We start from the raw sequence: 24,564 nt of genomic DNA, 5'->3' as shown, positions 1-24,564 counted from the left end.
TAAAATTTCAAATATAATAAAACTCCTGTCATATTATATTAATATTGATGGGAAGATATTTGTATCATATTATTCGAAAAATAAAAAAATGCTAGTATTTGATTCTCCTTACCATTAGTGTTTGATTAGTGATTATTAGTGTTTTAACATTGGCTCAATTTCTATAATTAAATTCATTTTTTAATAATAAATATGCAATTGCGTTCATTGAGGCCAATTTGACTATGTTGACTCTTGGCAGAAGTCTACTTGACTTCTGAATTAATCTCAAATTCTTTCGATAATATAAGCGGTACGGACAGCAAGGGCGAGGCACAGGTTGTTTTTAATGGGTGAAGGGATGTTGCAGGGTTCGATTCCTCTTTTCGTCGTCTGCTCCTCACCTGCCGCCTTCATCTTGCTCCGAGACCACACCTGGCTCCCTTGGAGAGGTTTTCTGTTCCAATCTTCTCGGTACAAGGGGGAAGAGGGGAGCTTGGAGTGGATTGGTTCTGGCAGTGTTATTCGGCCTTGTCATGGGCTTTGGGGGTCATGGAGGTACGCTGGATGATTGTACTTGAGATAGAATTTCTGAGGGAGGCAGTGGCATGGACTCGGAACGGAGGCGAGCAGAGGCGCAGAGCTTGTTTTGACGTCTTGTTTTCTTGCCTAAATCCGGTGAAGTAGCATCTACGGCGTGAAGGAGAGTGGAAAAGGAGTGATTTTGTAGATGGATTCCTCGTGTTCGGCGTCTCAGCTGCTCTTTGTCTGTTGGTAGGATTTACTGTGAGGAACAATTGATGCTGGATCTTCTTAATTTCGCGAAGAGATGGAATCTGGGAATGGATTCTTTCCTCTCGAGGAGTGCCGCCTAGATCCGCAGTGGCTCATCGATCCCAAGTTGCTTTTCGTCGGGCCCAAGATCGGGGAAGGCGCTCACGCGAAGGTGTACGAGGGAAAGTGAGTTGTTTGGCTGAGATCAACGCTTCTTCGCAACACTGTTTAATTGTTTGCTTTGCTGTGGATTTTTCGTTAGTCCGATCTAATTTTTTGACGAGCATTTCGTGCTTCCGGCGACATGGTGTGTAGGTACAAGAACCAAAATGTGGCTGTCAAGGTCATGCACAAAGAGGACAACCCCGAGGAAGTGACGAAGAGGGAGGGGAGGTTCATGAGGGAGGTGACTTTGCTCGCCCGTGTTCAGCACAAAAACCTTGTGAAGGTTGATTTTAAAAAATAGCGTTGTCTCTCCACTCTCTGATCTCTTTATTTCATTTGCTAATGGATGCCATGGAATTTGCAGTTTATTGGAGCTTGCAAGGAGCCTCGGATGGTGGTAGTAACTGAGCTTCTTCTTGGAGGATCCCTGCGCAAGTACCTGATAAACATGAGGCCTAGGAAACTGGAGCCTCTTGTTGCAGTTAGTTTTGCGTTGGATGTAGCACGAGCTATGGAGTGCTTACATTCTCATGGGATTATTCATCGTGATCTGAAGCCTGGTAGTTTTATTTTATTTTATTTTTTTCATGTTTATCATTCTATCGTAGCAAAAGTTGATTATGCTCACCCAAACGCAGCAAGTACACACATTTATACTAGAACTCAGAAAGGACTCAAGCAACATAGATGCTAATAGATACTCATTGAAAACACAAAAGACTCTTAAAGACACATAGAAAATTTAAAAGGCTCATACATATGAAACTTAAAAGACTCATAAATATGCTACAATTTTTTCAAGCATAGGAAATTAAAGCATATTGAATTGTTGGTCATTTAATGCTGACTTTTGACTTCAACCCTTAGGGCATCTCCAATGGTTAGAGCTCTAAATGAGATTTTTTTCATGATTCCAATATGCCACATCAATAATATGAAAACTTATTTAAATATCTCCAATAGTTAAAGCTCTAAATGTGTTTTTTTATCATCCCATTCATAGTATAAGTTGCATGGCTTCATGCATATTGCATCAAATTCAAGACAAAAAAGCAAGTTTGTGTTTTCACTACTGCTCTTAAACTACAAACCTCAAACCTCAAACCTTACCTCTATAATAGTTTAAGACTTTTTATTCAACTTTTTGGATTTTACAAACCTCTCATAAACCTTGTATTGGAGATGCCCTTAGGAATCAATGAACTTGATATCATTTCCCAAGTAGATTTATCATATTTCAATACATGCTAAATTAATAGTGGAGTTTTAGAATTTTTATTTCTGCGCTTATAGACTTTTAATGGAGTTTGCCACTTGTCTCCATCAACTCTCCTCGGGGGAGAAAAACTCATCCCTGGCAAGTTAAAAATGTGGAATCCTTCATAAAGATCTCTATTCAGCTGTTGGAATTCATCATCAGTAATCCATGTGCATTCAGAAAGGGGTTGTGCTTCCATTTGATAAGATACATTTGATAACCGCTTCCCTCTTCAGACACAATCTTATGATCAATTACATCTTCAATGTTGTCTTTCATTGTTTGAATTGATGGCAAATGAGCATTATGTGTATTGCTTGCTACAACATCTTCATGTCTAGAATATAAAGTGAGATCCTCAATGTTGGAAGACATTGCTAATACCCATATCTGCTAGTAGCTCAAGGACATAAGCATTAGAGCTGATTTCCTTTAAAACTTTAGAGGGTCCAGCATTCTTCAAATGAAGTTTCAGTGGCGGATTCAGACAAAAAAGCAAGGGGTGCTCAAAGAAGGGAGCTCGAGCTTGTCTTCCTTCTCGCTGCCCCCTGGACTACAACATACTAGTGGAATTTTCCAGGAGCAAGGGGATGCTCAAGCACACCCCCGCTCCCCCCTAGATCCGCCATTGAAGTTTCCTATAAACCCCTCTTGGACATCGTTCTGACCTTATTCAAACCATAACCGTTTCACCTTCTTGGAATTCAACAAACTTCCTTTTTTAATCATCACATGTTTTATATCTTTCATTGCTTAGAGCAATTTTTCGCTTGGCATCATCATGTATATCTTTTATGTGTTTGCTAAAAGCATCAGCTTCAGCACTTGGTCTTGTCTCGAATGGTAAAGGAATCAAATCAATTGGCTTTTTAGGAAGCATACCTGTAACAATTTCGAATGGGCTGCGGATCTATTCACCGAACTATTATATGCAAACTCAACCATAGGAAGAATTTGATCCCATGTGGTAGCATGATCTCCAACCAAGCAACGAAGTAAATCACCCAAACTTCTATTGACTACCTCTGTTTGACCATGGGTGAAAAGAAGAAGAAAACTGCAACCTTGTATTCATTAATTTCCATAGGTTCGCCAAAAATACCTTGTGAACTTCACATCTCGGTCAGAAACAATTGTTAATGGTAATCCATGAAGGTGAAAAACTTCCTTGAAGAAAAGTTTAGTAATGTGAACAACATTTGATGTTTTTGAACATGGAATGGAGTGAGCCATTTTTGAAACCTATCCACCACTACAAATATAGAGTCGTGTCCTCTAATGCTTTTAGGCAAACCAAGCACAAAATCCATGCTTAGATCTTGCCATGCTTTGTGTGGCTCGGTAGAGGCATATATAAACTTGTATTTTTCTTTCTTCCTTTAGATAATTGGCATGTGTGACATTGAGAGACAATCTTTGCCACATCCTTCTTAAGGCTAGGCCAATAGAAACGGTTTTCAACCATTGCAATGGTTTTATCCCTTCCAAAATGACCTGCTGCCCCTCCAGCATGTAACTCCCATATCACTGGTTCATGAAGAGAAGTATTAGGCAAACAAAGTCGAGTTCCCTTAAAGAGATGATCACCATGCAGCGAAAAATCTAAGAAATTTCCATGCTGTCCTGCAATTAAATTAGCAAATATATTGCTGAAATCTTTGCGCAAAGGATAGTCTTTCTTTAAGTAGTTCAAATCCCACCACTTGTATTGTCATACAAGAAAGAAATATATACCACTCTACTAAGTGCATCAGCTGCTTCGTTTTCAACTCCAGATTTGTGTTTGATTACAAAGGTATATTTTTGTTAGAAAGAGACCCACTTCCCATGTCGATGACTTAGTTTTTGCTGAGAATTGATATATTGAAGAGCTTGGTGATCAGAATGTAGAACAAACTCTTGTGGAAGGAGGTAGTGTCGCCAATAACACAAAGATTGAACTATGGCATAAAATTCCTTATCATAAGTGCAATATCGTTGTTTTGCGTCATTCAACTTCTCACTAAAATATGCAATAGGATGCCCTTCTTGACTTAATACACCTCCGATTCCAACATTAGATGCATCACATGCCACTTCAAATACCTTTGAAAAATCTCGTAGTTGAAGAATAGGTGCTTCAACCAATCTTTTTCTTATTTCTTGAAAAGCTTGTGAAGCTGTGTTGGTCCAAACAAATGAGTCTTTCTTCATGCAATCAATTATAGGGGCCATAATAGTGTTGAAATTTTGATGAAACACCTATAAAATGTTGCTACTTGCTAGGCCATGAAAGCTTATGATTTCTTGTAGTGTCCTAGGCAACGACCGCTCTTGGATGACTTTTACCTTATCAGGATCTGCCTCTAATCCTCTAGAGGAAACCACGAAGCCCAAGAATACCACAAAGGAAGTCATAAAGGAACATTTCTTTAAATTTATATATAGCTACTCCCTATGAAGAATCCTCGTGACTTGTTGCAAATGGATAAGATGATCTTCTTTATTCTTCCTGAAAATTAAGATATCATCGAAATAAATAATAAGAATTTTTTCGATAAATGGTTGTAGTACCTGATTCATAAAGCGCATAAATGTGCTAGGAGCATTAGAAAGACCAAAAGGCATGGCAAGTCATTCATAAAGGTCATCTTTAGTCTTGAAAGACGTTTTCCATTCATCTCTCGACCTTATGTGTATTTAATAATACCTACTTTTCAAATCAATTTTTGAAAAGATATAAGAACCAGCCAACATATCTAGCATATCATCAAGGCGCGGAATTGGGAATTGATATTTGATAGTGATCTTATTGATCGCACGACTGTCAATGCACATGTGCTGGCTACTATCTTTTTTTGGTGTTAACAAAATGCAGGGACAGCACATTTCCTTAAACTTTCCCGAATGAAACCCTTGGATAATAATTCTTCCACTTGCTTCTTTAATTCTGCATGGCCATTTGGATTCATTCGATAGGCTAGTAGATTGGGTAGTTGTGAACCTGGCACAAAATCAATAGCATGCTGAATTTTACGCATGGGTGGAAGCTCACTAGGTAATTCTTTTGGAGCCACATCAGAAAAGCCATTTAATATCGTAGTGATTTCCGAAGGAAATAAAGAAACTTCAGGAGCATATACTTCTTTGATTATAAGAGCATATATAGTAGAACTCTCTCTACTTTTTCGTTGTTAGCACGTGAAGAGATTTTCCACTATTTCTAGTATTCTTTGCCTTCTCTTGCTTGTATTTCTTCATTTCAGCCATCTGCATTGGTTTCAATAATACTTTCTTGTTGTTGAACATAAAAGTGTACATGTTCTCCTTGCCATAATGATGCACATCTCGATCATATAGCCAAGGTCTCCCAAGAAGTATATGAGTTACTTTCATAGGAATAATATCACACCAAATAGAGTCAGAGTCATTAAAATTTTCACAAGAAAAAGAAATAAGCCAGCATTGTGTTACCGGAATAATGTGTTATCGATCCATCCAACCTTGTATGGCTAGGGATGTGGCTGCGTAGGAAGCTTGAGGCGCTAGATGCTGAGACAACATTCATACAACTTCCTCCATCAATGAAAACCTTATGTGCTCGATTCCCTCAATGAACCAACATTTGAAAAATAGATGTTCGTTGCCAATCTTCGCCTTCGACTTTTGGAGTAGTAAGAATACGCCTAACAACACTTGCCAAAGAAGTGTCTTTATCTTCTTCCAAATCATCTTCAATATAAACTCCATAATCAAAAGAATTTTCTTCTACTTTTTCTTTTGAATTTTCAACACCATCTTCATGCACTATCCCAATATGTAGATTCTTTTTTGGACAGTACTAAGTCATATGACCCAGTTGCGGACATTTGAAACATATGCTACCCTTGTTCTTTAACTTGGTTAGTTTTAAAGGCAGTTTAGAGCCACTTTGCTGATTAAATGAGTTGATGAATCCACCTCATGCTTGCTGGTTGGTTTCATGAATTCTTTTATTCATTGTTGAAACTCCAAGCTTCTTACCAAATGAATAACTCAGATACTCCTCCATATCTAAGGCAACTTGGAAAGCTTGTTCTAGGCTTTAAAGCGGTTGTCTTAATAAGTCCTTCTAATTTTAGGCCTTAATCCAGCTTTGAACCTTACAAGAGTTTGTCTAGGATCTTCAACAATTTGGCTCCTTGTCTTTAACTCATCGAACTTTTGCATATACTCAACCACATACAAGTGTTTCTTCTTTAAATTAATATGCTGATCAGATAATTTGTCATAGTAATTTGTAGGCAAATACTTCTCTCGTAGCTTGGCTTTTATCTCATACCATGAGTTGATTGGTGGTTACCCTAATCTCCTATGTCTGCCTCCACACCAATCCACCATATCTTTGCTAAACTCATGAGCTTCATTCGAGCAAACCTGACTCTTCGATGATCGAACATGTCATACCAATCAAAATATTCTTCTATTGCTGCAAGCCAATCAGCAAATAAAGTGGGGTTCACTTTTCCTTTGAAATCTGACACCTCAGTTCGAACCTTCTTTGTGATATCTCCAACAGCATCTTGTAATTATTTTTTGCCTCAAGAAATCCTCTAGCCCACTCAGAAAAAGGTTGCTGCTGTTGAGGTGTTGGAAATCCTTCTTGAATCAAGTTGTTTGCTTGAGATGTTTCACCTTGCTCTCCTTGGATTTGATCACCTTTAGATTAAGAAATCATGGTTTCAACACCATTTAGACGAATTTGCATGCCATCAAGTTGCTCCATCATGTGAATAAGTATCTCATCACGTTGATTATCAATCAACTTTCCTCTAAAGCTCCTCCCGGATCTTGTAGACATATTAAAGCCCTAAAGCTCTGATACCAAATGATGCAGCAAAAGAGGAGATTGAGTGTTGGGCAGTTTGGGGAATAGAAATCTGGAATAAAGTGATAAGAATGTAGAAACTTAGATATCACACCTAAGGGTTCCGAGGCATCACACCATAGGGTGATTGTATCACACAACCAAAAAGAATTCTCAAAATATTGATATCTATTTTTCTGTCCCAGCATTACAGCAGTACACACATGTGTATAGTAGGACTCACAAATGACTCAAGCAAGATAAGTGCTAATAGATGGACTCATTGAAAACACAAAAGACTCTTAAAGATACATAGGAAACTTAAAAGACTCATACATAGGAAACTTAAAAGACTCATAAATATGCTACAATTTTCCAAGTATAGGAAATTAAAGTATATTGAAATTGTTGGTCATTTAATTCTGACTTTTGACTTCAACCTTTAGGAATTGATGAACTTTATATCATTTCCCAAGTAGGTTTATTATATTCCAAGACATGCCAAATTAATAGTGGAGTTTTAGAATCTTTATTTATGCTCTTATAGACTTTTAATGGAGTTTGCCACTTGTCTCCGTCACATCTTCTTTGAATCAATCAAATTATAATACTTAGGAGCAAAGAAGCATCCTTTATTTAAGATGAAAATTATGGAGATTGAAATTTATCGCTTACATTTTTTGTTCCGTGTTATTAAGTGTGATATAGAGCCCTTTTCTCTAGGTCCAAAAGCTTTTGCCAAAGATGATACAATAGATGCATAGAGAAGGGCATCTGATATGTGGGATATGCGGCTACTAGGCGCGACCATTTCATGCTATAAAAAAAATCATTCTTTGTTAGATGGCCCATCATAAAAAAATAGCACAGGCATGGATAGATAGACATTCCATTGACTCACGAAATGACTTATTAATCCAAGTTCTATGGTGTATGGAATTTAAATTTTTACATTTTTTGTTTCATGATCTTGAGTAAGGGTGACATTATCAATGAATGCTCCCTATCTTTTCCTTGTTATAATTATTAATACTTGTTTATAGCAAATGAAACAAATTTATATTCTATGTGGGGAGCAACAATTCGGTAGATGATATAAAGACAGCTCAAAGTAAAGGTCGTCCACTAGAGGTTAAGACCATTTTCAAGTTGTATTATCTGGTTCATTTCGTATCATTTTCCTGCCTAATTGGATCATGAAGTTAAGTGACAGTATTGTAAACATGAGGTATGAGATCATTATAGTATTTGGCATTCTGCTCCTTCCACGTGAACTACAGCGCTTTGTACCATAGAATTGATCTTCTTAGTTGTTGCATTGGGATCAGTGTATAAGTGCACTAATACTAATTTTGAATAATTAATTTGGCTGTATGGTCATTTATTAGGACTATGGAAGATTTAGAGATGGATCCCTTAAACATATGATTCCTAGGGATGCTGGACCTTTAGGATAGGAAAATGGTGCCGATCTTCTTAGGAAAATAGTGCTGGCTTCCAAATAAACTCTACTAAGAAAATAGACCTGCATTGTTTTGAGCCCCTTGCACTTGGACTGCCTTGTAGAAGGCTTGCCATCAATGACCTGTATTGGGTTCATGCATGTCTTCCCCAATACCTTGGCCACCTGCACTAATGACTAATAGTCACCCATGATTTACCTGCTCCATGTTGGCCTAGAGACGGGTTGGCGGGGCGCTAGCGCCTTTTGTCACATGTATCAACTCAACTTTTGTGTTCATGCTAACTGCCTTTTTAAGCACAGGCATGAGATTTAACCTTTTTTTAATGAATTCTCTTGACATATCTCCACCATTGTCTCCTTGCCAGATAACTTGCTATTGAGCGCAGATCAGAGGACAGTCAAACTTGTTGATCTTGGTTTGGCAAGAGAAGAAACATTAACGGAGATGATGACTGCTGAGACAGGAACATATCGTTGGATGGCCCCTGAGGTGCATCATAATGCTCGCATAAATGCTTTGATGTATAATCTATTGTTGGGTACTGTATCATCTTCAAAATGATAGCTGACAAAAATTTATGTACAGTTATACAGCACTGTTACTTTAAGGCATGGGGAGAAGAAGCATTACAACCACAAGGTGGATGTATACAGCTTTGCAATTGTGCTGTGGGAGCTACTTCACAATCGGCTTCCTTTCGAAGGCATGTCCAACCTGCAAGCATCCTATGCAGCTGCTGTCAAGGTAGCCCACCTTTTGGTATATGCAATCCTTGCAGTCCTTTTAAGGTTATTGAAATCGAACTGTTTCTCTTATACTTTTCTTAGAACTTCAGGCCAAGTGCAGATGAGCTTCCAGAGGAGCTGGCTCTGATCTTAACCTCTTGTTGGCACGAGGACCCAAATTCACGACCCAATTTTACTCAGATAGTTCAGATGCTTCTACAGTATCTTTCCACTCTTTCGCCTCCCGAGCATGTTGTTCCATTGCATGCCTTCAGTTCAGAAAATATGGTTTTACCACCTGAATCACCCGGCACTAGTTCTTTGATGGCAGCACGAGATGAAATAGGCGATACTACGAAGGCCACCAGGGATAGCAAAGGATTTTTCTGCTTTGGCCAGTGTTTTTAGTCGCCTGCTACTTTAGGCTCTCCAAAATGATTAGTAAATTCTCAGACATCCAATGCTAACCCTACTATTTGCTGGTTCCTACATGTATGTTAGGAATGAAACAATATCTTGCCTTCACCTTGTTTGTAATTACTTCCACATTTGGGTTAAATTACCTGGAAAAAATACTGGTAGAATGTCTGAGCTTCTTGAAATTCAGAGATCAGAATTATTGGGTTAAATAAATGTGAAGATGCCAAGTGCAATTATTTTGGACTTATTGCAGTTGTAGACTTTCATTCATTCTTTAATCTCTCAGTCGAATGAACTACAACAGATTCTTTCCCAAGCAATGCCAGCTGCAAAAGGAAAACATAGTAAAGATTTGATGGATCATCAATCGTTCCAAGTCAGTAAGTCATTGTTTCAACCATCTAGTTAATCTTTTTCTAATTAACTTCCATTTGATGGCTGGGAACTATGCTTGCACAGTTTAAGGGCACCAGCCCTCTTTCTGCAAGACCACCGTTGCTCCTCTCACTTTCCTCCCTCCCTTTTTGCCAAGGGAAAAGTCCATTCACCGTGCATGCGCGACCTTTAATAATAGTAGCTTTCCATCTCAATGCGTACAGAAGTGCTAGGAGAACGCAGTGGAATGTGCACTAAGATAAAGCTAGCCAGCCGAGGACAATATTACTCGTCTCTCTTTGTTGTTTTCTTCTTATCTATCCTTTCACCTCCTCTTCACTTCTACTTGGCTCACAAAATTTTATCTTTCCTTCTTTTACCAGCTGAGAGTGATGGCAGCTTGTGGAGGCTCCCTTGTGTTCCTCTCCCCAGGAGTTCACCGGAAGTGTCGACGTCAATCCTGTGCTCGGTCGAGATGGCGGTTTGCTGGCCTAACATCTTGTTGAGGATTACTGGTGCGATGATGACGGGGAATCAAGCTTGCTGGTCCGACGATCTTTGCTATTCAGTCAGGCTTATTTCTGTAATATTCAGTCAGTGAGTTGAATATATATTGCAGAAACTTGTCCTGCATGGTGGCTAGTGATACTGAGAGATAGGAATTAATGGAGAATTTTTGTGGTGGTTGAATCATTGAATCATCCATGGGTTGTAACATGAAAAACACTGTACTTTTATGGATTCAATATATTTGACCCCGATCGTTTTGTTCTTCTTCTACGTTCAAACGATTCATTTTAGTTTTTGGTTGCTTTTACAGCAAGAGCCATTTCTTCTGTTTTGTTGAAAAATAAATGACCATTAAAGACTTTCCTTATTATAAACATCCAAATAAGACTTCTCAATAGAAACTCCATATCATTCATCATGATAAGTTAGATTGCTAGGCTATCTTTTTCTCTCTTTTTTTAAGAAAAAAAAAGAGTTAAAATACTAGAACAAAAATGTTTCCCGAATGTGAAAAATTGGGGAATCACAAAACTACACTACTGACACTTTCTGAATCATGTCGATACAATGTAAAATCGAAGAATGTGAACAGAAATAACAGTTGAGAAGATATTCGCCAAGAATCTAATCAAGATATCTCGATGCGGTGCGTGGAAGGCAAGATAACAGGCCTTTGCCTTGTCCCACCTTTAGTGGAACACCATGCAGTAATGCCTTTGAGGTACACAGATAAAGAGATTGCTCAGCATGGGAATCTTACACCCAACTTTGAACAGCACAGAGTGACTATTGCTCAAAGTTCATGACTGGGCCAAAGCCTCTTCTTCCAGGACCAGACTCTGTTAATGAGTCAGTGATGCTTCACCGCTGAAAGGAAGGGGGGATGGTGGACCGAGGACTCCCAAGAGCGAGAACAAGCATCTTCCAATCCTTCATAACATTGTTCGTCTTTCTGCTACTCACTTTCGTTATAACATCCTTGATCTTTCTGCTAATAACTTTCCATTTGCCAGATTTCTCAGTGCTCTCATCTTTATGATTGTTGATCTTTCTGCTAACGACTTCCCATTTAGCAGATTTCTCAGTGCTTTCATCCTGTATAACATTGTTGATCTTTCTGTATACCGTTCTCCGTTGCAGCTTATCATTTCTCTTTTTCTTTTGCGATGTTTGTGATAAATGCGATATTCGCACAAAAATCTCTCTCCGCCTCCTCCACGTACTCCAAACCCCAAACCTCCAAACTCCCTTCTTCCGCCGCCGCCGGTTGTCTCTCCTCGTCCCCCTCCTTCCCAAGCCTCCGCCGCCGACACAGACTGCTCGTCGTCCGCGCTGCCCGCGCCGCCTGCAGTAAGTTAGAGAGAAAGAAGCCCCGCGCCACATGGGCACTACCGGCCACGTCGCCCGTGGCTAGACCACCCTAACCGCCGTCCTCGCTATGGCTTTCATAGCTGCCGGCGGCCATAAAGAATGCAAATATAGAAAATAATTTTTTACTTGTAAAATTCTTTAAGATAGGCAATCTATACATGGAAAATAAATACATGTGTGTATGAAGTTAAAATGTCATACATTATTATTATTATTATTATTATTATTATTATTATTATTATTATTATTCATCTTGTCCGAGAGCTGAGTCGATGGACACTGGGGACGTGACGTTCCTGTTGATGGGCTGAGGACTCTGAAGGCGCAAGTCTCCTGCTGACGTGGACCTGCAAACACAACGCCGAGCCGGGGAAAGGTTCCCCGGCGATGGCCCTCCGACGCTCAAGTAAGATATCCGACGAAAAAAGGAGTAGAACCAAGAAGCAACAGGAACTGTAGCTACAATATATATATGTGTACATACCTCCATCGAAATCTGGGAATCCTTATATAGGGCTTCCCAGGGGCGCGTGCACGCTTCCCCAGTCGTGCACGCTCCTCAAAGCGTATCTGGAATGGGCGTGTTAGAAAAGCATGTCCGACACCCTACCTTAATAGCACGAGCATATCTCTGATATGATAGTGGAAGCTTCCACCGTACGATTCTCTGTCTGACCAGGCCGTTGTCCATGCCTCTTGTCGGCGAAACTGGTTCCCAAGAAGATCTCGCCACCTGCTCCCTCTATCCTTTACCGGGCTGAGCGGAGGAATCGCTCGGCTAGCTCCTTTCCTGGGCCGAGTAGAGGCCACGTCGGCTAACGCCCCCCAGGCGGATGCCCGCTCGGCCGAATGTCGTGTCCACTATTAGTCGAGCGGGATCGCCGCTCAGCTTCCGTGACGGTCGCTCGGCTTCCGTTTCTCCCCGTTTTGCCCTATGAATGTTGAAAACTCGACGTCAGGCCGAGCTGTCGAAATGCGGGGTCGGCTGTTCCTCCAGCTGATCAGGAAGGTAACCCGCCCGGTCTAACGTCTGTCGGGAGTTGGCCACCTCGACCTCCAGCCGGGCGGGCCCTCCCTTTACCACCGGAACACATGCCTTCCCTTCAAGTCTAGTCAAAGGAGGCTGAAAGTCCGACTGACTGGACAAATAGCCTGTTGAGTGGTGGGTCGGTCGGCTAATAGACGAGTTGGATCCAGCTCGGTCTCCGTAGGACTGATCTTTCTCCCTTGGTCGGCGATTCGTGCCTTTATACTTGGCTATTTTGGATACTTTTCCCCATCGTTGTCGCAGGGGCGCGGGCCGGTCAGCTAATGCTGACGCCGTCCAAATCTCCTCGTGATGCATGCAAATCACCTTCATTAAGGCCAGGCACGCGCCCATTAAATGTTGTCCTATGGGATGACGCCACGTGTCTTTGGCGCAATCGCCGTACGTCCGAGGTGACAGCTGTTGATGTGACATTTGGCGGTTATAATTCAACGATCGAATGTGCGCTCCGATTCCTGTGACCTAGATCGGATGGCCCCAATCGGTCGTGCCCATCTTTATAAAGCCGCCTCGCCGACTTCTGCTCCATCACTGCTACCTTCGTGTTCGAGTCCTTCGGCCATTGTCTGTGTTCAGTGCTCCAGTGATTGTTTGTGCTCAGTGCTCCAGTGATCCCTGACTCTCTCCTCCGGCACTCCATTCTCCTAGCTTTGAGTTTTGTTCCGTTGTCTTCCTTTCTTGCCTTTTAGGGTTTTCTCGTGCGCCGTCATTCTGTCCAGTGGTCCTCCGCTTTGTTTTTTCGACGATTCCCTCAGCGACTCCCCCCGCTTCTATTTTCCAATTATGGTCAGTTCCTCCCAGCCAGTCGACCCGGCTCCTGATCTCTGGTATACCACAATGGAGACCAGATTTGATGCGAGCGACGCAGCGCACCTCATCAATGCTTTTGACCTCCCGCCCGACCACGATCTTGTCCTGGCTGGACCATCCGATCGGCCACACAACCCGCCGACCGACACTATTTGTTTCTTTCGAGACCAGTTCGTGGTCGGTCTTCAATTTCCCCTCCATCCGTTCATAACCGAAGTGTGTAATTTTTTTCGAATCTCGCTCGCCCAGCTCGTCCCCAATTCCTTCCGCTTGCCCACAGACGGGACCAATTTGATCCTGTCCGAGAGCTGAGTCGATGGACGCTGGAGACGTGGCGCTCCTGTTGACGGGCTGAGGACTCTGAAGGCGCAAGTCTCCTACTGATGTGGACCTGCAAACACAACGCCGAGCCGGGGAGGGGTTCCCGGGCGATGGCCCTCCGACGCTCAAGTAAAATCTCCGACGAAAAAAGGAGTAGAACCAAGAAGCAACGGGGGGTTGTAGCTACAGTATATATGTGTGCATACCTCCGTCGAAGTCTGGGAGTCCTTATATAGGGCTCCCCAGGGGCACGTGCACGCTTCCCCAAGCGTGCACGCTCCTCAAAGCGTACCTGGAATGGGCGTGTCAGAAAAGTATGTCTGACACCCTACCTTAATAGCACGAGCATATCTCTGATGTGACAGTGGAAGCTTCCACCGTACGATTCTCTGTCTGACCAGGCCACTGGTCATGCCTCTTGTCGGCGGCACTGGTTCCCAGGAAGATCTCGCCATCTCCTCCCTCTGTCCTTTACCGAGCCGAGCGGAGGAATCGCTCGACTAGCGCCTTTCCTGGGCTGAGTAGAGGCCACGTCGGCTAACACCCTCCAGGCGGATGCCCGCTCGACCGAATGTCGTGTCCACTATTAGCCAAGCGGGATCGCCGCTCAGCTTCCGTGACAGCCGCTCATCTTCCGTTTCTCCCCGTTTTGCCCTATGAGCGTCGGAAACTCGCGCGTCAGGCCGAGCTGTAGAAATGTCGGGTCGGCTGTTCCTCCAGCTGATCAGGAAGGTAACCCACCCAGTCGAACGTCTGCCGGGAGTTGACCACCTCGACCTCCAGTCGGGCGCCCGCCCCCCCTACCACCGGATCAATAAATAATATCACCTTTTACAACATAAAATGTCATCTATCTGCCCTAGGCATCATGTTGAGGTAAAAGATAGGGCATTGCTCCTCAACAACAAGGGTTCGATTTCCATGTTCGATAATACATAAGTGGATGGAATATCAGGAGTTATCATATTTTTAAAATTTAATTATGAGCTGAATATAGGGTCAGACCATCTATCCTAGAATTAATCATATTATAAGATCTGAATATATGGTATAAAAATAAAATAAAATGTCATCTATTTGCTCCGGGGCATGGTGCAACAGTAAGGCGCTGGATGGACACTTAAGAGAACAACGGTTTGATTAAAGCATGCATATACTCCCTTTTAAAGGGAAAATTATATCAAGTGGCACGAGTACAATTGCCCAGGTGGGGTTAGGTGGCCTCACCTTATAGAGCAACTGTGTTTGTTATTCACGTTCTAGTACCTAGGTGGAGTAGTTCGAAGAACTAGTATTTGAACCGAAAACTTGGATTATCTAAAAAAAAGCTATCCCTAGCATGTGTTTGTGGCTCACGGTTCTAGTACCAAGGTGGAGCGGTTCAAAAATTTGAGCACCTTATATGGTCACGATGTTTGAACTACTTGCGATGTAACTAGGCATCTCATACACCATGGTGTTGGAACCACTTGTGATATAACTAAGTACCTCATAAGTTCGTAGTGTTCAAACTACTCATAATGTAAGAGGTAGGATGGACTCTCATTCGAACTACTCATGATGGAGTTAGGTTGGTTATCTTCGAGATTAATCGCTTCGAAAAATAGGACAATTGGATTATAAATATATATATATAAATAAATAAACGTCATCTATCTCGAAACATATTTAGAATGAAAAATATAAATTCCTGTGTTTGAAATCAAAGGTTAATATTGTGTTTTTTAAGTAAATTTTTAAAATTACCAAATCACATAGGATAGTTTCAAAATTACAAAATCACGTATTCATTTTCCATTTTACCCTTATTAGTTGACTGATTTTTTAGATCAGTCGAATCAATTTCGCTTTGTGTCAAAACGACGAAATTTTAAGCAAATCAGTCGACTAATTTGTTTTTTTCCCATAGTTGATTTTAGGTAAAATTTGTTGATGGACCAAACGACCTCAAATTAATATGAAACTAGTTCATATATATTCGATTATCTCTTCTGATTATATTTATGTCCCCAAACGTCAATTTTGTTAGGACATTCGGATGCGGCTAGAGAGGGGAGGGTGTGAATAGCCGACCTCAAATTATCGTTTCTTCCTATAATTTAGGTTAGCGCAGCGGAAATACAATGTAGAAACGAAAGTGGAGAAAATCAAACCTCAAACACGATGATGTAACGAGGTTCGGAGATGATACTCCTACTCCTCGGCGTGTCCGTAAGGTGGACGAAGCCTATCAATCCGTCGGTGGATGAGACCCCGGATAACCGGCTAATATGAACTCCTTCTGGGTGGAGAAACCTTACCACAATCTCTCTTGCAACAGCAAGAATGGAGTACAACCAATAGAGAAAGAAAACAAGAACAATATAAATGTAAAAACACTTTGCTTGCCTTCTCGTTGACTGGAGTTCGATGAAGCAGCAACTTCACGATGTCAACAGCAGCTGATCACCCAGTCGAGGGAAGCTCACACGAAGCTTCAGCAAAGAGGAGCTCAGCAAAGCTCAAATCGTAGTAAGGAGGAAGAGCAAGAACTGTTCCTGTAGAGGCCCTCGACTTCGATATATATCCTGCACCTGCTACACCTGTGAAGAAGACAAAGAACAACACAGAAATCTAGCCGTTGTGTCGCAACGGCTAGGCCTGGACCGATCAGGCTCCACCCTGATCGGTCTGGGAGCCATCTGATCGGTCTGTGGACCGATCAGGCCCTAGGCTGATCGGTCCCCAGACCGGTCAGCCATCTCTGTGAGGGTTGGCTTTAAAGCCTGATCGGTCTGTGGACCGATCAGGCAACGATCAGTAGCTTCCTGATCGTTTTCTGATCGGTCTGTGGACCGATCAGGCAACGATCAGTAGCTTCCTGATCATTTTCTGATCGGTCTATGGACCGATCAGATAACCTACAGCGAACCACTGTTTGGTTACTGATCGGTCACCAGACCGATCAGATAAACCTGAGTATCACTGGATCGGTCACCAGACCGATCCAATGCCTTAGAGCTTCCCAGCCCTAAATCCTAAAGCCTTCCCGGTCTAGAGAACGAGCTACCGAGCCCTCTCTGACCTAGTCTGGAGAAACGAGCTACCGAGCCCTCTCCGACTTCCATGTCCGGTCCAGAGAACGAGCTACCGAGCCCTCTCTGACCTAGTCCAGAGAACGAGCTACCGAGCCCTCTCCGACTTCCACGTCCGGTCCAGAGAACGAGCTACCGAGCCCTCTCTGACCTAGTCCGGAGAACGAGCTACCGAGCCCTCTCCGACTTAGTCCGGAGAACGAGCTACCGAGCCCTCTCTGACCTAGTCCGGAGAACGAGCTACCGAGCCCTCTCCGACCTAGTCCGAGAACGCCTACGAGCTCCTCGGACTAGTCCAAGAACGAGCTACCGAGCCCTCTCCGACTTCATCCGGTCCAGAGAACGAGCTACCAAGCCCTCTCTGACCTAGTCCGGAGAACGAGCTACCGAGCCCTCTCCAACTCTGTCTGGTCCAGAGAACGAGCTCCTGAGCCCTCTCTGACCTAGTCCGGAGAACGAGCTGCCGAGCCCTCTCCGACTTCGTCTGGTCCAGAGAACGAGCTCCCGAGCCCTCTCTAACCTAGTCCGGAGAACGAGCTGTCGAGCCCTCTCCGACTTCCCATGCCAAGCTTCCATACTTGGACTTCTCCCGTGCCAAACTCCCTGCTTGGACTTTTCCGTGCCAAGTCTCCATACTTGGACTTTTCCCCATGTCAAGCTCCCTGCTTGGACTTTTCCGTGCCAAGTCTCCATACTTGGACTTTTCCCGTGCCAAGTCTCCATACTTGGACTTTACCTAATCAAGTCAACTCAAGTCGGGTCAACCAGGTCAACCTTGACCGAAGGTTGCACCTGTTAGGACCAAAAGTAGCTAGAGGGGGGGTGAATAGCTCGTCGCGTTCGCTCGGTGCGCTTCGTTGCTTGGCGTTGCTTGTTTCTTCTTGGATGTGCAGCGGAAAATACAGAAACAAACACAAAACGCTAACACTAGGATTTTACTTGGTATCCACCTCACAAGAGGTGACTAATCCAAGGATCCACACCAACGCACACACCCTCCACTATGAATAACACTCCTTTATGGTAACTACCAAAGGCGGAGAAGCCCTACAACACTCTCAATACAAGAAGAAGAAAGGGAAATACAAGTTAAGCAAAAGCTTACAAGATGTGCAGTAAAAACCCTAACCCTAACTTCTTCCTCTTGCAATAGATCCGCCTCTTGACTTGGAAAGCCTCCAAGAACCTTCAAGAACTGGCGATCACGTGCTTGTAGAGAGCTGTGGAGGAGCCGGAATGAATCGAGAAGAGCTTGTGAAAGGATCCGAAGACCACGCCGTCATGGCTTTAAACCCGACGCATCGGTGGATCCCGATCGATTCAATGTTCCGATCGATCGGAGGCTTGGATCGATCCACGGATCGATCCGAGCGCCTGCTCAGACCTGCCGATCGATCCACGGATCGATCCGTGGATCGCGGCAATCGATTCAGGGTGATCCAGCGATCACGAGGGACTCTCGATCGATCCACGGATCGATCCGTGACCTTCGATCGACTGGAAGAATCGGATCGATCCACCGATCGATCTGGCTGATCGATCCACGGATCGATCCGAAACTTGGTTTTGCCCAAAACCAAGTCCCAAACCTCCCTAACCAACATCCGGCAACCTTGACCTGTTGGTACATCATGTCTCGCATCTGTCACCCTTGACTGCTAGGACTCCCCACCAGTGTCCGGTCAATCCTTTGACCCACTTGACTTTTCTCCTCGTGCTATCCGGTCACCCATTGACCTACTTGGACTTTTACTTCGTGCCAAGTATCCGGTCACTCCATTGACCTACTTGGACTTCCACCGGATGTCCGGTCAACCTTGACCCATCTGGACTTCCTTCCTTGCCAAGTATACAATCAATCCTTTGACCTACTTGACTTCCCAACCAGATGTCCGATCATCCTCGATCCATCTGGATTTCTTCCTTGCCGGCTTCACTCACCGGGACGTTCACCTAGCTTCACTCACTAGGGTTTTCCATCCGCCTAGCTTCACTCACTAGGACTTTCACCGCCTGCTTCACTGGGACTTTCACCTAGCTTCACTCACTAGGATTTCTCACGCCTAGCTTCACTCACTAGGAGTTCCTTCGCCTAGCTTCACTCACTAGGACTTTCACCGCTCTCTTCACTCACCGCCTCTCACCGCTATCCTTAGGACTTCCTTCCGCCTAGCTTCACCACTAGGACTTTCACCGGCTTCACTCACCAGATTTCCAACTACCCGGCTTCACTCCGCCCAGCTTCACTCACTAGGACTTCCTAGTCAAGTATCCGGTCAACCTTGACCTACTTGACTCTTCTTCAATCAATATCTTATTGTCAAACATCTAAACCCAAACCAAGACTCAGCTTGGTTAACCAGGTCAACCTTGACCTGAGGGATTTTGCACCAACAATCTCCCCCTTTTTGATGTTTGACAATACCACAATAACACTTACAATCCCACATGTAAGTTAGGCTAATCCTATAGCCTTCTTCTTCATGCCACTAGGTAATGAACACATAAGTTAAGCTTTTCATTCTCCCCCTAAGAGGGCAAACTCCCTCTAGGTAATGAAAACCTAACTTACTTCCTTTCATTCTCCCCCTATTGGCACACATCAACCCCCTACTAATAAAACACATCAACCCGTCTTTGGACACACTTCAACAACTCCATTTGTTGAAGACTCTCCCCCTGAAGAGTTGCTCATCGTGATCACAATTTCACTCATTGTGATCAACTCAATACTGAAGGTCCCATACCCTTCATTATTCTTACCCCTACATTCTCCCCCAATGTAGGCAAATGCCCATCCTTGAGCATTATCCAATGAAATCACTGAACAATGAGGATATACACTCCTCATTCAAGTTCAACCCATGCTCAACCTTGAGCATATTTTAAACAGAAGGTAAACCACCTTCCAAGGTTCATGAAAAATAATTTTTCATGTATTTAAAGAGTACCTCCCCCTAAAGGCATGGTGGTAACTTCTGTCATTGCACCAACAATGACTTGGAATCCCTAAATCTTTAGGAAACCCAATTGTAGAAGTTTTGAGGTTCAAATATTCAAAATTTGAAACAAACCTCAACCTAAACTTCAACTTAGCCTTCCTTAACCAATCCATCCTTGTTTTCACATGAAAACACCCTCCTTATGTATACAAATGTATATTTAGGGTTTGGAAAGGTTACATTGACTAAAATAGGTTCAAAGTGCTGAAATCAGCTTTCCAGCATCAGAACTTGATCGATGGGATCGCGAGAACACAGAAGCGTGTGAATCGATCCACCGATCGATTCAAACTACCTGGATCGACCGGCCGATCGATCCAATGAGCTTGCCTCGTCGCAGAATACCTTTCCCAATCGATCCACGGATCGATTCAGACTACTCGGATCGATCGATCGATCGATCCAATGAGCCAGTCCAGAAGCGCCCGAATCGATCCATGGATCGATTCAGAACTCCAATCGATCCATGGATCGATCGAGCTCGATAGTTGCTGAAATTCCATTTCACTCAACTGAAAACCCTAGAAAATTCTACAAAATCCAAAAATTATGAAATTTCGTGTAGACATTAGTTAGGCATATACTATCCAGAAAAATAGTTTTCTATGAAAATACATCATATTTTCAAAGATTGACACAAACTTGAAAACTTCCAAAAACTTTAGTGTTTTCTTCAAGTTTGTGTCTAACTATTCAATGGTGATTACTATCAAAAGATAGCTTTCACCAAGGTTTTCCAAAATCATTTTGAAAACATTTTCAAAACCAATATCCCACCATATTCCTTGGGCTTAATGCACATGACTTGTACATTAGCTTTCCCAATGATGGGAAAACACATAACTATGTGTTTTGATGAACTTAAAACTCAAAAGAATGCACTAAATCAACATCTTGAGTTTTGTTCATCATCCTAACATCTCACTTGTATCTAATGTGCACTAAAACACATACAAGTCATCTTATAGGTCTTGTGAGATGTAGATTTTGGTTTTGCCCTAATCTAGGGATCATGCATATCTATCTAGGCATTTTAGATATATATTAGACATCCACCAAGGATGTCACTTGTTAATAAGTGTTGTTAAATGCCATTTGTCCTTAATTACAAGGAATTAAACTTAATGCATGATAATGTTATGGCATACATCAAAATAAAATAACTTTCAAAAGAAAGATATCCTATAGCTACATGATGTATGTATGGCATGACATGGTATTTTTGTATTTTTCATGATAAGTCATGAATGCAAAAATAGACATGATGTCATGACATATGATGGGCAAACAATCATGGCAAGATTTAGCATAAATAAAATATACCTAGATTAACTATCTAAGTATCCTTAAAACCTTAGCTAAGCTTACAACTTAAACCTAGATTTGCCCTAAAGTGCTTTAAGAAAATGCCAAAGCTTAAATTGGCATTTCTAATTCCCTTGATTAATTTATGCCAGTCGAAAGTAAGCATATCCTCAAATGTTGGCATATTTCATTTTTCCACAAGAGTAGCACTTTTAAATTAAGGCCCGGATTGCCTTAAATTTACTAAGAACATACCAAAATCCCAACTTGGTAGTTCTTATGAATTTCCCAATATGTGCCATTTAAGATTAAAATCAATTTTCCACCATTAGGCACATTTTACTCTTTCAAGGAGTAAATAATAATTCCATTTCATTTTCAAAGGTTAACAAAAACCTTGAAAATGCTCCTTGAGTGTCAATTTCCTCAAAGTTGGGTTAACTACCCTTCTAATCGGAGTTGACACTCTCTAACCCATCTATGGGGTAGAGAAGATGCTCCTAGGAACCCAACACCTATTGATGCTCCTTGGATGCTCTAGGTATTCACTAGGGATAACTTCCCTAGATACTTTCCTAGTGACCTTGTTTGGCTTCTTGGAGGCCTTGGTCACACTTTCTAGGTCAACTCTAGGGATAGCCTCCCTTGTGACCTTGTTTGTGACTTTCTTAGACTTCTTAGAAGCCTTAGTCACATTTATTGCAAAAATACTCTTAGGGATGACTTCCCTAGTATTTTTGGCTTGACCACTAGACCTAGGGTTTGTTCCATAACTATATGGAACTCTATGGTAAGAGGGCACATCCTTCTTAGCCTTTGGTTTGTATCCCAAACCTCTATGGCCATTGGATGACTTTTGTACCCCTAAACCTAGGTTATGCTCTTTTTGCCCTAATAGGATATTTTCCATCCTTTTTAGGGTCTTTTCCATTTTATCAAGTCTTGACCTCAAGACTTGATTTTCCATCACTAAGTCCTTAGTTTTTGTTTTTCCATTTAGTTCATGAGCATTTTTGTTTCTAGGCTTGTAGCTACAATCCTTAGAGTTCTTGCCTAGACTTTTACCTACATTCCTAGCCCTAAGAGTGGTAGTTTTAGCATGAAGAGCTACATGTTTTTCCTTAATGCTATCATGCTTCCTATGTTCATGGTAAATAGCATTGAAATGATATAAATTTGACCTAGCATGCTTTTTACCATAATGTAAAGGAGTAGGCTCAATAAAAGATACCTTCTTCTTTACCTTGGAGGCTCCCCCTTGACTGGTGCCTCCTTGAGCCTTGATCATCTTCTTCCCCTTGGGACATTGACTACGGTAATGTCCCTTTTGTTGGCACAAAAAGCACACAATGTGCTCCTTGCTCTTCTTTGTTCCGGGGATGGTCTCCTTGGGCTTCACCTTGCCCTTTTGTGCCACTTGGCCCTTCTTCTTGGCCAATTTAGGACACTTGCTCTTGTAGTGCCCACTTTCCCTACACTCAAAACATATTATATGATTTTTATTATTAATTGAAATATTTATACCTTTGCTTGTAGGGGTGGCACTTGTTTTGGATGTAGAAGCTTCTCCATTTGATTTTTCTTGACTTGTGGAGGTAGAAGCTTCTTCCTCCTCTTCTTCTCTTGACCCGGATGTAGAAGCTTCTCCTTCTTCTTGATCCGGTGTCACCAAGGATTGCTCCCCCTCAATCCTAGAGGTGGAGGCTTCATCATCTTGAATATGAAACAAGGAGTATGCTCCCTCCTTGTTCCCTTCGTTGCATTCCCTTGAGGATGAAGCTTCTTGGATTTCCTCTTCTTCGGAGGTTGAGCATCTCTCAACCTCGGAGTCCTCCTCTTGGTCTTGCTCCAAAGAGTCACCCTCTTTAGATACTTCTTGATTCGGTACAGTGGAGGGGATCTCTTCATGAAGCTTGGCCAATTTGCTCCATAAATCCTTTGCATCTTCAAATTCTCCAATTTTGCAAAGGATGGTGCTTGGCAATAGATTGACCAAAAGCTTGGTCACTTTGTTATTGGCCTCGCACCTTTGGACTAGCTCCGGGCTCCATTTGCTTTTCTTTAGAACTTTGCCCTTGGAATTTGTTGGAGCTTCGAAGCCTTCCATTAGAGCAAACCATTGCTCTATCTCCATCATAAGAAAATTTTCGATTCTTGATTTCCAAGAATCGAAACTCGTAGAAGTGTATGGTGGAGCCACCCTTGTGTCAAATCCAAGCCCATCTTGGAATTGCATCTTGAAGTTGAGCTTGATAAAGTCTTGAACTTGAAAATTTTGCTCCAACTTCTTCACCCTCTAGCTTTTCTTATTTATGCTTGACCCTTCCGGCGATGATTCCGGTGAAGAGCGGTCTTGCTCTGATACCACTTGTTAGGACCAAAAGTAGCTAGAGGGGGGGTGAATAGCTAGTCGCGTTCGCTCGGTGCGCTTGGCGTTGCTTGTTTCTTCTTGGATGTGCAGCGGAAAATACAGAAACAAACACAAAACGCTAACACTAGGATTTTACTTGGTATCCACCTCACAAGAGGTGACTAATCCAAGGATCCACACCAACGCACACACCCTCCACTATGAATAACACTCCTTTATGGTAACTACCAAAGGCGGAGAAGCCCTACAACACTCTCAATACAAGAAGAAGAAAGGGAAATACAAGTTAAGCAAAAGCTTACAAGATGTGCAGTAAAAACCCTAACCCTAACTTCTTCCTCTTGCAATAGATCCGCCTCTTGACTTGGAAAGCCTCCAAGAACCTTCAAGAACTGGCGATCACGTGCTTGTAGAGAGCTGTGGAGGAGCTGGAATGAATCTGAGAAGAGCTTGTGAAAGGATCCCGAAGACCACGCTTGCCTGCGGCTTTAAACCCGACGCAACGGTCGGATCCCGATCGATTCGAATGTTCCGAATCGATCGGGGAGGCTTTGGATCGATCCACGGATCGATCCAGCGCTTATCGCGCGAAGCAGCATCGTCCCGATCGATCGGCTGATCGATCGGGACCTCTGGATCGATCCACGGATCGATCCAGAAGCTTTCTGTTCGCTGGGAAGAATCTGGATCGATCCACTGATCGATCCACAGCCTGGATCGATCCACGGATCGATCCAGAACTTGGTTTTTGCCCAAAACCAAGTC

General features: G+C 42.6%; 1 protein-coding gene across 2 annotated transcripts; it reads left to right on the top strand.

Annotated features, from left to right (window-relative positions):
• The first annotated feature begins 338 nt into the window (after positions 1 to 338).
• Positions 339 to 10,767, top strand: LOC122053572 (serine/threonine-protein kinase STY13-like). Of its 2 annotated transcripts, XM_042615600.1 has the most exons (7): positions 339 to 939; positions 1,069 to 1,201; positions 1,283 to 1,478; positions 8,832 to 8,956; positions 9,053 to 9,211; positions 9,295 to 9,992; positions 10,072 to 10,767. In XM_042615600.1, the coding sequence occupies exons 1-6, from the start codon at positions 809 to 811 to the stop codon at positions 9,598 to 9,600; spliced, it is 1,050 nt and encodes a 349-aa protein (XP_042471534.1). In that variant the 5' UTR covers positions 339 to 808; the 3' UTR covers positions 9,601 to 9,992; positions 10,072 to 10,767. The 2 variants fall into 2 exon arrangements, with proteins under 2 accessions (XP_042471534.1, XP_042471537.1); XM_042615603.1 differs by lacking the exon at positions 10,072 to 10,767 and having other exon boundaries at positions 340 to 939; positions 9,303 to 9,470.
• The last annotated feature ends 13,797 nt before the right edge of the window (positions 10,768 to 24,564 follow it).

The sequence above is a fragment of the Zingiber officinale genome, chromosome 1B (assembly GCF_018446385.1).
Source record: "Zingiber officinale cultivar Zhangliang chromosome 1B, Zo_v1.1, whole genome shotgun sequence".
Classification (NCBI taxonomy): Eukaryota; Viridiplantae; Streptophyta; class Magnoliopsida; order Zingiberales; family Zingiberaceae; genus Zingiber; species Zingiber officinale.
Note: the sequence above shows the minus strand (reverse complement) of the source record. Positions and strands in the feature narration are given on the sequence as shown.

Bases quoted from the DNA above. Each gene is read 5' to 3' on its own strand.
- LOC122053572 (XM_042615600.1), top strand. From the start codon at position 809: ATGGAATCTGGGAATGGATTCTTTCCTCTCGAGGAGTGCCGCCTAGAT. The intron at 940-1,068 runs GTGAGTTGTTTG...CATGGTGTGTAG, and splicing joins GCGAAGGTGTACGAGGGAAA to GTACAAGAACCAAAATGTGG. The intron at 1,479-8,831 runs GTAGTTTTATTT...TCTCCTTGCCAG, and splicing joins TCATCGTGATCTGAAGCCTG to ATAACTTGCTATTGAGCGCA.